At 41.1% G+C, this 14,685-nt stretch overlaps 1 protein-coding gene across 3 annotated transcripts in view; it reads left to right on the forward strand.

Annotated features, from left to right (window-relative positions):
- NAALADL2 (N-acetylated alpha-linked acidic dipeptidase like 2) overlaps window positions 1-14,685 on the forward strand; it is an 847,134-nt gene that overhangs the window by 785,686 nt on the left and 46,763 nt on the right. For 2 of the 3 annotated variants that reach the window (XM_061637347.1, XM_061637348.1), the window contains exon 13: window positions 9,620-9,818. The exons of the other annotated variant lie outside the window; for it this stretch is intronic. In XM_061637347.1, the coding sequence (XP_061493331.1) occupies window positions 9,620-9,818 (199 nt within the window). The remainder of the gene's footprint in view (window positions 1-9,619; window positions 9,819-14,685) is intronic. 3 annotated transcript variants of the gene reach the window in all.

Below are 14,685 nucleotides of genomic sequence, written 5' to 3' on the forward strand. Positions count from 1 at the left end.
CTTTCTTGGTGTGTTGTCTTGTCTTACTTCCTGGGCAAGTCTCTTTGGTCTCTGTGCATAGGATTCCCAACTTAATCCAAATCAAAGCCCATTGAAATGTATGGAACAGCTGCAGAGTAAATTATATGTCATATAACGTAATTATATGTCTCACTTGAACAGAGTGTTAGAAAGAATCTTTACACAATGGGATGTGTCCAATGTTGGTTGTACTCAGAGTACAACAATTGAAATGATTGGACATGACTGATTTAGGATAATTTCAATAGGTCTCCCCTTAGTGGGATGGGGGAGAAATTTGATTATGCTTGCATTTGAATGAGAAACTACCTAATTCACAGTGCTTGAACTAATATGTGAACTGAAACACAGCTAGCCTTCAAAATGTGCACTTCTCTGAACTTTGTGATGCAGTTCCCCAACCCAAAAATATGTAAAGAAATGCATTATATTATGGGAAAGTGCATTAAAATGCCTATATTAGTGATTATAATTTCTTGCAACAAAGTTATGGGAGGAAGGGTGGCATAGACATTTAATAAAACAAAAATGTGTTTATTAGGAGAAATTCACACTAAAATGCTGACATTTTCATGAGGCTTTCTTTTATAAAAATGCAAATTAATGTGGAAACTGAGCAAAAAATAAGAAATTTGGGAAAGGGCCATAGCTCAGTGGCAGAGCCTTTGCTTGGCATGCCAAAAGTCCGAGGTTGAGTCCCTGACATCCCAGGTAGGTCTGTGAGAGACTCCTGCCTAAAATCTTAGAAAGTCACTGCCTGTCACCTTGGACAATACTGAGCTAGGTGGACCAACAGTCTGATTCGGTATAAGACAGCTTCCGATATGCCTAACCAAAATGGACAGATTTGTAAATAGGGCACAGCCCTATGTTCACAAATAAAACTGAGTTGCTTTCAGTGGATAACTATGAAGTAATGAGCAAGAAACTACTTTTAACATTTGGCTTATAAGGATAAATAAGGCTCAGCTTCAAGACAATAATGGGGGACATGGCACAAGAGGTCACAATGGCAATGACAACCATCGTGACTCAACAATAGGCTCACTGATGAGCAGTACTCAGTTCTCAGCACTGCTTTCAGGTTGTAACACTTGCCAAATTTACTACTATACCGTTAATGAGACAGTATTATTTCAATATGTTTCCTTTATCATCATGTTTAATTAAACAATATTTAGACTAATGATTGAATGCGACAATAATCTACTTAATTATAGAACGCAATTCCTTGTTTAGTTATACATTTTAACTATATATTTCGATTTTTAAAAACTTTTATGCCACGTTATTTTCAAAGAAATCTCGTAGCGGCTGACAGATTAAATAGTACAAACTAAAACAAATAACATCCCAGATTAAATCCAATACAATAAAATGAAAAAATCATAACAGATTTTCATTCTGGTTTCCCTGTTATCCATTTCAGATGAATTAGATATGGTAAACAAAGATAATAGAGTGTGTGCACACGGAAGGATTTCTTTTATTTTTCCATTCAGCAGCAAAAAAACGAGCCTTTTATTATGAATCAGTTGTTATTGGATTATTAATAATCAAATAACATTTATCTGGATTATAACTGCAGCTAATTCTTGATCATAAAAAGAAAAAGGCCTCATCAATTTTTAAGTGGGAACTGGAAACAGTAAGCATTTTTTTGTTTGCTCCCTTCTTAATGGGTTTTCATTCTCCTGTGTTTGCTGAAGGTTTAAAGTGAGCTTATGTTTTATCTTCTGTTATTTTTGTTTTATTTCCTATCTGTTTATTTTGAAGTATTTTCACTTTTCAGCCAAAAAGGGTTCCCAAAGCAGATAATTAATTATCAAGAATAAGACAGGCCCTACCCTCAGGCTTGCAGTTTACAACAGTGTTTCCCAACTTTTATGAGTACATACATGGGGGGAGGGCTTAAAAAATAAAATTAAACCTGAGTTAGACACAGCATGAGAAACACAAAACCAAGAGACTGAGCCACACTGGAGTACACTTCAGGGTTGTCATACACAACTCCCTCTCAGCCCCCCCCCATAACTGTACAGCCACACTAGGCTACTTTTCAGGGCTGATGTAACATATGCATTCTCAAGCACTATATCCAAACTATGAAGTTTGCGGGTGATACAAAACTGGGAGGGATAGCTAACACAATGGAAGACAGGAATAAAATCCAAAGGGACCTGGATAGACTAGAAAATTGGGCTGAAATTAATAAAATGACATTCAATAAAGACAAATGCAGGATTCTGCATTTAGGCCACAAAAACAAAATGCACGGGTACAGGATGGGAAATACCCGGCTTAGCAGTAGCGCGTGTGAGAAGGACCTTGGAATTGTAGTGGATCGTAAGTTGAACATGACCCAGGAGTGTGATGCTGCGGCAAAAAAGGCAAACACGGTTTTGGGCTGCATAAACAGAGCTATAGTTTCCAGGTCGAGGGAAGTAATAGTCCCACTATATTCTGCATTGGTCAGGCCTCATATGGAATACTGCGTTCAGTTCTGGGCGCCTCATTTTAAGAAAGATATAGACAAGTTAGAGTGGGTTCAGAAGAGGGTGATGAGGATGATAGCCGGTATGGAGAACAAGTCTTAAGAGAAAAGGTTGAAGGAACTTGGCATGTTCAGTCTGGTGAAGAGAAGGCTGAGGGGCGACATGATTACACTCTTTAAGTACCTGAAGGGCTGTCACATAGAGGAGGGTACAGATTTGTTCTCTGCTGCCCCAGAGGGTAGGACTAGGTCTAATGGTTTAAGTTGCAGGAGCGTAAATTCAGATTGGACAGTAGAAGGAACTTCTTGACAGTAAGGGCAGTTCAGCAATGGAATCGACTGCCTAGGGAGGCGGTGGGATTCCCTTCGCTGGATGTCTTCAAGCAGAGGCTGGACAGCTATCTGCGGGAGATGCTGTAGCTGTGGATTTCCTGCTGTGAGCAGGGGGTTGGACTCGATGGCCTACAAGGCCCCTTCCAACTCTATGATTCTATGATCTATGATTCTATGATTCTATGATCCACTCCTCCCCACTGCTGCACTATGAATATAGTAAAGGTTTTGTGTGTGTGTGTTTGTGTGTGTGTTTGTGTGTGTGTGTGTGTGTGTGTGTGTGTGATAGAGAGAGAGAGAGAGAGAGAGTGATATATATATATATATATATATATATTTAACAACCAAGAGCTAAATTCAGGATTAAAGTCTTATAAACAAAGAGTCTCATACAATCTCAAAATAACTCATTTATAAACCCATTTGAGGATAGGGGCTGGCAGGGCAATTGAGCCAGCGGAAAGAGCAGGCTGCGGGAGACAGCAGGGGTGGAAACTCACACATACATCACTGTCACTCACCTCCATTCTGCTGCTGCCTTCTCCGTCATCCTTGCCCTCTGGCTTTCTCCCTCCACCGTCCCTCCCTCCCTCCCTCCCTCCCTCTCTCTCTCTCTCTCTCTCTCTCTCTCCCTCTCTCCCTCTCTCCCTCTCTCTCTCTCTCTCTCTCCCTCTCTCCCTCTCTCCCTCTCCCTCTCTCCCTCTCCCTCTCTCCCTTTCTCCCTCTCTCTCTCCCTCTCTCCCTCTCTCCCTCTCTCCCTCTCTCCCTCTCTCCCCCTCTCTCTCTCTCCCTCTCTCCCTCTCTCCCCCTCTCTCTCTCTCCCTCTCCCTCTCCCTCTCTCTCCCTCTCCCTCTCTCTCTCCCCTGACCATCTGGCTCTCTATTTCCTCCCTCGTGCTTCCTCACACAGAGCACGAGGGAAGAACAATGCTGAGCAGAATGCCAGTGTGAGTCACATGTCTGTTGCCCACCAATCACAGGAGCAGAAGACTTCCCCTGCTTCCTCCAAGTAACTGGAAGGTGAGGGGGGAAGGGGAGTGAAACGAAAGAACTCCTGGTTTCTACTGCGCCTGCGTGACGTTATAATCCACGGTAATGCATTTTTTTTAAAATCTATTAATTAAAAACAAACCATGCCATTTTTTTACTTTAAACCTACTGAAGATGAAGCTCTGCGTTTGGGGCAAGCTCAGGGATTTGATCAGAGATACCTTACAGTCATCTCTGAGTTTTAATGAACGACAACAGATTATGAGAACTTCTCAAGAAAAAAGTCCAAACAGCTTCTTGGGGGGGGGGGGTTGTGTATCACCAAGAAAACTTTCAGAGTTGTAGAGCAAGTGATTCTAAATCCAACAGTATAAGAATTGTAAGTTTTTGTTTTGAATTGGGACTATAGAAAGCACCAAAAAGGGGTGTGGTGGGGGTATTTTCATTTAACATGGTGGAACATGAAAAATCCCTACTAGGTATAGTATACAGCCACTCATGTGGCTGTATAATAAACCAAACAACCCTACATGCTCTAACCCACTGCCAACCAACCTAAACTGTCAAAACTGCCAAGCACTCAGTATAAACATTCAGCCCTCAGTTACTCAGCCAATCATAATCCAGCACACACCAACATTCCACTCACTCATCCCAGCACTCACCACTTATGTCAGTTTCACTAATTGCATCTTTTACCATAAGCATTACAATGTAAAAGTATCAAACATTTATATACAAGTATGGAACGTCGCAGTCCCATCATCTCTGTTGAAGTAAGAATCAACTGCCAGTCTGTTCAGACTCTGTGCATGGAATTGGGAGAGGTGCCACCTGGTCCTTCAACTCAGGAAGTAAAATAATTTCAGCTGGCCCTAGACATAGGATCAGACGCTGAAAACCCTCTCCCTGTACGGTAATTAATTAATTAATTTCATATATTCATTGCTTCCCATAAAATATCCCGAAGTGTTAAAACAATTTTAAAAAATCAATAAAAACATATATAACGACAATTGCAAGCCCAATACAGATACAAACCGGGATAAAAATCTCCACTTAGAAGGCTGGTAGAAAGAGAAAGGCCTTCAAAGAACACTGGAAAGACAATAGAGACGCCATCTGTCTGATGTGTAATGGGAGGGAGTTCCAAAGGGTAGATGCCACCACATTAAAGGCCCAACTTCAACATCATGCAGAACGGACATCCTGATAAGATGGTATCCTGCAGAGTGCAGTGATCAGTTGGACATATATGGGAAGAGAATGTTTTGGGTCCCCAGCTGTATAGGGCTTTGTGCACCAGTGCTTAGCTCAACAGCTATTTTGGAACTATTCAAATTTCTTTCCCTCGAGAATGTACTACTTAAATTATTGGTCTGCATCCCAGAATATCAGTGTAGTCATTTAGCAATCTAAACATATGAATTGTACTTGAATAGTGTCTTTCAAAGAAGTTAACAAACCTATAGCCATGTTTACCTCCAAATATGAGTAGTGTTGTTTTAAGTGCAGCTGAGCTCACATTATCATAGCATGCTGGACGATGCTGCCTTGAAATGACAGGAAGATGTGTGATTTATCCCTTGGATAAACACGGTGGCTGAAACTGGTAGGGCATGTCATTTGGAAGTGCTTGCTAATATCATCTTAAACATCTTTTGACACCACTGCTAAGGAAAAGAAGGACAGAAAATTACAAATGTTATTTCACTCAAGGGGAAACAGTAACACTTTTATTATCCTCCATTTCCAATTCGTTATGCAACCCTCTCCTGCTTGAATCAGGATGAATAATCTCATCTGGTTATTTTAAGTTGTTAAATAAATACAATTGGAGGCACCAGAAAAGGGAGCTTGGGAGATACATGCCACTGATTGCTGAATTATGTGGTGGGTTTTTCATTGCACAGGCTGCATATAACTGGTTTTTATTCAAAGTCATGTAATCTTGGATGGATATTTATTCTCCAGAATTGGATTGAATGCAGTAACATTTCTCTGCGTAACCAATTGCTTTTCATAATGGGCTCCAGTGGATTTTTAACACTTGTAAATTATGCTTCCGCCCTCAAGCATCTATGTAAAGCTGGCTTGCTCGCTAGAGTGTAACTGGGGCAGCCATGGCCTGAGGCTTCGATTTTTATTCATTTACAAGGCCCTTAACAACTTGGGTCAAGAATACCTTAAGGACCATCTAATTCTCTATTACCCTGCCCTATCACTGAGGTTTCCTGGGAGTCTCTGCTAGGGTCCCCCAGGGCTCAGACGTATGACCCCTAGTCACCAGGAAACAGACCCCTCCCTGTTGAACATCCAATGCTTGATGAAGACCATATTTATTTCAGGCATTTTCAGTAAGTTTTTTCCTCCTGATTTTATGGTTAATTTTAACTGACTTATCTTGTGTTTTTGTAATCTTATTGTGCACTGCTTAATTACTTAAGGCTGCAATCCAATACATGTCTACTCAGAAGTAATCTCCATTGGGTTCAATGGGTCTTCCTCCCAGATAAGTGTGTACTGGATTACAGCCTAAGTCTTTTAAGTGGAGATCTTTTAATAACAAGCCTTTTATAGACCTGTATCCCAGCCTGCATCACTATTGGTATTTTAATATGGTTTTTATTGTTTTGTTGTTTGCCAACCCTGGCTTCTTTTGGGAGAAAGAATGGGATATAAATTAAATAAATAAATATGTGTTAGGCAGTATATGAATGGTTGACATAAATAAACTAGAAGTCTGAGGTCCACCAATCAGATCCAAGTGCTAACAGTCTAAGGCCCATAGGCTCATTTGGGTTTTTGAGCAAGGGCTGTGAGAATCATCCCCTCTGGTCACTTCTCTCTCCTGTTCTCTGGATCAGCCCCACACACACACACCAGCAAAACAAAAACAGAGAAATGCCCTCCACTCTTCACTTTTCCAAGGAATCTTGGTAAAAATCAGATCCAGTGGAATTAATCTCAGCCTTGAAAAGCTGAATGAGGAAGTGGGAAAGAGCATTACTCTTCCAACTTCCTCCTTCAGCTCTATGAACTTTTCAGCAGGGAAAAAGGCAGCCAACCTTCCCCCTAGTGTCCAAGGGGCAATGGAGGGGGGAGGCTCAGAGACTTTGTGGGTGCCAGGGGAAGTCCTCAAGGGCACCATTGCACCCACAAGCAAAATGTTGGTGGCCTGTGCACTAAGAATTAAGGAACAGGATTCCTCTGAGTGCATGCAGTTACATGAGTTGTATAAACAGTTAATAAGGTAATGCTTTTTATGGGGTTTGTATTAGAATAAGTATGGTAAGTAGAGAGAGAAAGGAGGGGTGAGTTAGAATATTGAGGAATGCTGTGTGCTGATCAGTTGAGTGAATGGGGTGTTTATCTGTTGGTGTGTGATAGATGACAGTTGGATAGGTCTGAACTCTTGAGGGAGCGCGGGTTGGATTATTGAGGATGGTGGTTAGAAGGGTAGGTTAGGTAGGATTATAGTGTTATTTTCTGAAGAGAATTTACCAAGTGCAATTTATAAGAGTCTAGTGACTATTGTACTGTAACCATATGCTTTCAGAATCAACATATCAAGTAATCTTGTTTATATTTGTTCCATCTGTTTCATAAATTCTATTTATTTTAACACACACCTGAAATTGCTACCATAGAGAAAAACAGGTTGGCAAACAGTGAATATAAGCAGATACAGTTATACATGGTGGCAGCAAAGTACCCAATGGAGTGAATTAGTTGCTGGTTTCAGAGGAGCAACCCATAGCTGGGATCTATAGTGGTAATAAAGTATCCAGGAGAGTTGGGGCTTTCTGGTGCCAGGGCAGTCTATAAGCAAGAGCTGGGTGAAATACACAATGTCCCTAGTAACACCTTTACTTAATCCTTTGTGTGTGTGGTAACAGTATCTCTCTACCTGATCCAGGCACTGTGTTAGCAGGAGAGATACAACACATGCTCAGTTGAGGAATTTGTGATTGGTATCAGAATCAAGCTCACAAGTCTTTCCACACAAAAATCCATTCCTAGTTTTTATCCAAATATTCTGCTATTGAAAAGTTGCCCGAGTTAGCTAAATTTGCAAACATTGATTAAACAACTAAAGCTTCTCTTTGTAACTAATTAAACCAATTTAGGGTGCAATTCTGTACTCTCTTACCTGGGATTAAGCCCCATTAAACTCAATGGGATTTACTTCTGTGTACTGTGAATCATTACACTATAAAGCTGTAAGGCTTGCCTCCATCAGGATCCTGAACATTCCAATATGAGCTGGCCTAACCTGCTCCAGATTAATCTGCAGATTAGAACTCAATTATTCATCAGTTTTCTGACTGCCCGAGTACTCCTATGCAATTCTCAGCCAATTTTATATATATTTAAGAAAATATGCTTTGATATTTAAATACATATTTCAATGCAAATGTAAATTTTGTTTTTTAAACAGAGATTTGTGCAAAAATGGGGGGAAACCAGTTTATGGGTGAACACAGGTCAAAGTGACACAGGATGGAAAATACACTGATTTGCTCATCCTTAATAGCCGTTCTAATATTTACACCAGGGACCTGTGGCCTTCTAGATGTTGTTGGACTTCAACTCCTATCAGCCCCAGCCAGCATGGACAATGGCCAGGGATGATGGGAGCTGGAGTCCAATAACATTTGGGCTGCATTCAGTTTTTTCCATTTTCCCATGTTTCCTTACCTGATATTTCCACATTTTATTTAATATTTCACAAAACATAAAATGCACTTTTGGAAATATAGTGGGATATAATGGAAGTTTAGCACTCATTTCCGTGTTGATTGCTTCCCGAAAAATATCTGCTTGCAACCCCGTTAACCCAGAAAATCATGGGAGTAAAATGATGGGATTTGGGGTAGTGTACCAACATACAGTTCTTTCCTGCTTTTTTCACGGGGAACAGAAGTGTCTGGGTGTGGAAAGGTAGGGGAGTAGTATCATGCCTCTTGATGTTCATTGTTGTGTCACACCATGCATACTGGAGTGAATGAAATTTAGCGCAACATGGTGGCATATTGGCCAAAAAAGCCACAGCTCCATAAGGTAACACAGGTACTGCAGTATGACAGGAATATTAGGAATTGGACAGGAGTGTTACCATTATGATCAACAAAATAATGCAATCTACCCCATGTGTTAATGCAGCCTTGCAGGACCACAGATTCCCCATCCTTGACTTAAAGCAATAGCTTTAGGGGATCTATAATATAAACAGAAGTGGGAAACCACCTGCCCAGGGCCCAGTGTAGCTGCTGAGACTTCTCTGTCTGGCTCTCTGGACTTTCCCCAGAACATAGCCCTCAGTAACCCCCCCCCCATCCATACCCTCCTTGAGTGCCTTTGCCTGGTTGGAATGTGTCCTTGGACTGTGACAGTGTCTCCTGCTTGCCTAGATGGAGGATGGACTGATGTGTGCATATGTAGAAACCTCTGACTTTGGTTTTTCATAGTTGTAATGTAGTGCAAAAGTAAATGTCAAATCTGTTAGCTGTGCCTGCTTTTGAATCAGGCCACACTGAGCACTGGAATGCAGCCCCAGATGATTTAGCCATGATGGAATGTGGCTATTGGGCTGAAAAAATGTCCCCTATCCCTGATCTAGAAATTAGGATATCTTGAACAATTGTGTCCCACACTTCTGGACATTCTTCTTGATGTTAAGTACCCCAAAAGATTTGTACCGCCATGGGCGAGTGAGTCGATCAGTCAGTCAGCCTAAACATGTTTGTACATATTAATGTCTTTCTCTTCATGCTCTCAGATGACCATCTAAATATTGACCACTTGCTGACAATGGCGTATGCCCTGAGGGAGAGTGCCCAGTTGTTTCAGTCTGATGAAATGCGTCCAGCTAATGACCCAAAGGAAAGAGCTCCCACCCGCGTAAGAATGTTGAACGATGTATTGCAGAGCCTTGAGAAAAACTTCTTAGTTCCACAAGTTCCTCCAGGGTTTTACAGGTAGGAAACGTTTTCTATTCATTTGGCCCAACCAATATGGTCATTCTGTTCACAAGATAAAAGTTCGCTTTTCATGTTTTCCTAAACAGCAATAATCCTTTCAGGAAAAAAATAAAATAAAAGTCACACAATGGGAAGAGGCATATTAGAATGCAACTTGTGACGTTTCTGTCATGGCTTCAATGCTAAGCAGATATGCTCTGCTAGAGACTCCCAAAGCTGCATGACAGTCTTAAAAGGAATATAAGGCTTCTCTTGTTGGATCTAACAAGAGCTTGGAAGATTACTTTTAAAAAGTAATAAATTACAGTTACAATTACATGTCCCCCAAAAGTAGTCATTACTGTTACAATTACAATTGCTCTGAAAGTAACGGATTACTTTTTCTCAAAAGTAGTCACTATAATTACATTTCTGTTACCTTTTTTTAAAAAATACCTACAAGGTGCTGGCCTTGGCTGCTGCACATCTAAGTAGCCTAAAACAACATTAAAAATAAACACACACATACAGAGGTAGTAGAATATATATATATTTATCCATAAGATAGCAATGGTGGTCTCTCTGCTGGTAAGGGAGGTGGGGAGGGAGGCAGAGGCTACTACTCAGATCTTTACACGTCAAACCAAGTGCAACCTTCCCCACTCAGCCAGCCAGCATAATCCCTCTCACTTCACCACCTCCTGGACCCTGCTCTGCCACCAACTAAGGGACACTCACCCAAGCAAACATTTTCCCCTGTTTGCTGCTGCCTCCTTCTCCTCCTTTATCCATGTTGCCCTCTGGCTCCTTTTTCCCTCCACTCCATTCTTCACTACCACTGTCCGTTTTTTTAAACAATTGTTTTCTCTACTCCACCCCATCTCGCTGTCTACCTCGTCACCTCCTCCCCACCCACAGGGCATGAGGGAAGAGCGACGCTGCACACAAGCCCAGTTTGAGGCACATGATTTTCATCCACAAATCAGAGGAGCAGAAGACTTCCCCTGCTTCAACCCCCCCCCCCCAAAGTAATGCCCAAACATAATGCTGGAAACATTACCATTACTCCACAAAAGTAATAAAATCACTCCTATTACAATCAAAATGTAGAAATTACCCACTTGTTCCTCAAAAAAGTAATGAATTACAAGTAATCCATTACTTGTAACAAATTACTTCCAAACTCTGGATCTAACCAAAAGCTCAATGGCTACTAGCCATGACAGTTAATGTTCCACCTTCACTGTTAGATGTAGTATGCCACTGTATGCCAATTCCTTGGAATCACACTGTTGCACTCTGGTCCTGCTTGCAGACTTCCCATAGGCATCTGGTTGGCTCTGTGAAAACAAGGTTCTGGATTAGATGGACCTTTAGCCAGATCCAGTAGGGCTCTTCTTAGGTTCATCTGACACCGCAACTGTGGCTCACTAGATACCCATTGGCAGCTCATAACAAGGGTTTTATATTTTACCCTTGATAGCCACTTTTTATTATCACATAGATATAATTCTTCCCTGGGAAAAGAGATTGACTGTTAAACTACTCCAGGAACTGTATCTCTTTGAGGGAAATTGGGGTCTCCTAACTTTTAGCACCCTTAACAATCTACAATTGCCAGGATTCTTTGGGGGAAGCCATAACTATTTAAAGTGGTACGAAATGTACAGTGTAGATGGGGCCACAAACTCATTATGTGTGTCTTAGACAAGCCATTGTTTTTCTGAACACCAATTGTCCAGCCAGCCTGCCTTCTGGAAATAATAATTCTGATCATGGGAATGATAATATTGTTATACTTTTCATTGTTGTAAGAACTACAGAGATGACGATGTATGCTCATGAAAAGCGCTGTATATAAAAAAAAATACCATGTTATTAATATTTGCAGAGGCCATAAAGTATTTATGGGAGGAAAACACCCTTTATTTTATTTCTCTTGTAATTCTGAAAACTTACCAAATAGCCCTACAATCCTATTTACACAAAATATGTGATCTGTGCATCCTAATAAGAGTTGACAGTGCATTTTGTATATTTCAGACTGCAGTTTACATTTTTAAAACAATTTTGGTAAAGCAAACAAGGAAGGAGCGGGGGGGGGAGAGAGAAATCTCTCTCCCACAGTGGAGACCTTGTTTTGCACTGTGTTTCAGTCTGCAGTGGAGATTTATGAGTGAGTTATAAACCTCTGAAATAATGGTTTATAATGGAAACGCTGGCAGACCTTTAACTATAGCAGCTCAAACAGTGCTGCAATAAATACTCAACTTCATCTGTAAACAGAAATTTAGGATGCAGTTTGCAGCCTTGACCTTCAGGCTCCAACTGTGTTTAGATCATTAAGATTCCATAAATACTATAATTTACTGCCTTCTGAAGGAAGAATATGTGCCCATAATAAAGCACATATTCTTCATGGGGGAAAATGATTGCTTCCTGTATATTCATTGAAGCTTATGTTCTCCAGTTTAGTCACAGTACTTGACAAAAGTGTAGGCATTGCCTTTCAATCACTATTGGCAAGCTAGTCACCATCATCTCTTTTTACCATCCTGGAACCTACACTTTTAATTCTTACAACAAAGACATTTGAGAAAGCAGGAAGATTCAATTGGGTGCAGATGTTGAATTTGCTGTGGCAGTGTTTTCCTATGTTGACCAGAAGGCATTATTTCGTATTCCATCTTCCTTTGACTGATTCACTGGGTTCACTTTTTACATTACATTTACATTACAAATTGTTGTAATTGGTTTTTTTATTGTTTTTATGTCCTGTGGTATTGTATTATGATTTTACTGTACTTTGTTCACCGCCCAGAGAGCTATTGCTAGTCGGGCGGTTTATAAGCTTAATTAATAAATAATAATAATAATAATTATACCTGAGCAGCATGGAAGCCCCTTCCACGGGGCTGACTCCCACGCGGCTCCAGTAGTAGTAACTTCCCACATCAAAACTGTGCCTTTGGCATGTCAATTGTGTGACCAAACACTTGTGCTGCTTTTAGAACTGCTAAATTTGGAGAAGTATAACTTTTGAAGGATAGCTAGATTTGAGAAGTGTGAATTATGTAGATTCACATTAAAATGTGAACCAACCCACATTTCTCCCCCAGCCCTAGTCTGGAATGTATTACCTCAGACTGAAGGTAAGGTCTCACACAACTGAGTGCTCCATCACTGCTCCCCTAGATGCCAGGACCACTTTAACTGCATTGGGGCAGGTTATCTCTATTGTGGAGGCTAAAATATCGGGCTGTCAATCTTTCTTCATGGATAGCCACAGTATTTTAGTTCCCACATTAAATCTTTCACATATATGGACTTATTGTGCTTTAATTTGTTTGTTACAAATATTTGAACGGCATTATAAAAAACAAAATGTCCAAGGCAGCCAGCAGTATATTTTTTAAAAAATACAAATAAGATAGCAGGTAATCACAGGTAAAATGCCAATGAGACAGAAAACTTGGTAGTTCAATAGGCCAAATACCTGGTTAAAAAAACAAAACAAAAAGCTCTTAGCCAGCTTGCAGAAAGCCAACAGATAGAGTGCAAGGCAGTGTGTTTCACAGCCAAGGTGCAGCCACAGGAAAGGCCCTCTCCCACATCACAACCAAACACAATTCAAATGTTGCTGCCACATGAGGCGATATCTTGAGAATGCTCTAATGAGTGGGTAGGATCATATGGGACCAATATGCATGACTTTTAAGTATCCTGGTTCCAAACCAGGCATTAAAGGTTGTTCACAAGAACTAGGCCTGGAAACAAATCAGAAGTTTGTGCAGCTCTTCTAATACAGGGCTCACATGCTCCTGACAGACAGGTCCAGTTAACTCTCTGGCTCCAGCATTCTACATCAGCTGAAATTTCCAGATATATTTCAAAGGCAGCCCCCGCAGAGTGCATTGCAGTAGTCCAATCACAATCCATCTAAAACATGTGTCATTACGGCCAGGCCTCTTTTCTCTTAGAATGGGCAGAACTGGCACACCAGCCTAAGCTGAGCAAAGGCACTTCTGGCCTCAGCTGTCATTTGGGCAACCAAGTTGAAATTTGATTCCAGAAGCACCCCAAGTGTCTCCAAGGAGAGTTGTACCCCATCCAAGACAAGCTGCACACCTCTCCCTAACAAGAAGCACCTCTGCCTTGTCTGGATTAAGCTTCAGTTTGTTCACACACACCTCACACACATCCAATTCATTGCATTGGTTCAGAATATCAACTTCTCTCCTAACAAAAAAAAGGGGGAGGGAACCCAGAACATTTATGGTTGATTAGTTGAGCTCAATTAAAGTGTTCTAATCCCTCTCATTAGGAGGGAAAGTAAGGATGAGTATGCTGTCTCCTTCCCCTCAACCTATTGCTGTTCCCACTACCCTCCACTCATTAGAGGGATTACTTCTGAAGTGCTTTTCCAGTTCCCCCACACAATGCAGAACCTTGATCTTCCAGATCTAGAGATAAAGTGCAGAGCTGGTACACTTGTCTCCACTATTCCCTCCACTATTCTGACAGGTCAGAAGCATCCCAATCCCTGGGATTTCAGGGGTGAGCCCTAGTGATGTCATAGGACTGGCCCTAGTGATGTCATTAAGCATGATATGTTAAGCATCAACCAATATTGTTTGAAGCACACCACTCAAACAAAAAAAAATCTCTGATTGGAAATTAAGATAGCTGAATGACGGTGTTCCCAGGTCCAGCTGAAGTGATGGGATCATTCCTTCTCACCTGCTTAGGGATCCTGGGTATGGAACATTTAATCTAGCATACTTGCTTCTGGCAAGAAGGGTTTAAGTGTCCTAAGGCCAGGCCAGTCACCAGAAGGCCATTGTAGGAAGATGGGAGCTGAGTGTTGTGGAGATGTTAGATGGGA

This window comes from Rhineura floridana, chromosome 7, assembly GCF_030035675.1.
Source record: "Rhineura floridana isolate rRhiFlo1 chromosome 7, rRhiFlo1.hap2, whole genome shotgun sequence".
Classification (NCBI taxonomy): Eukaryota; Metazoa; Chordata; class Lepidosauria; order Squamata; family Rhineuridae; genus Rhineura; species Rhineura floridana.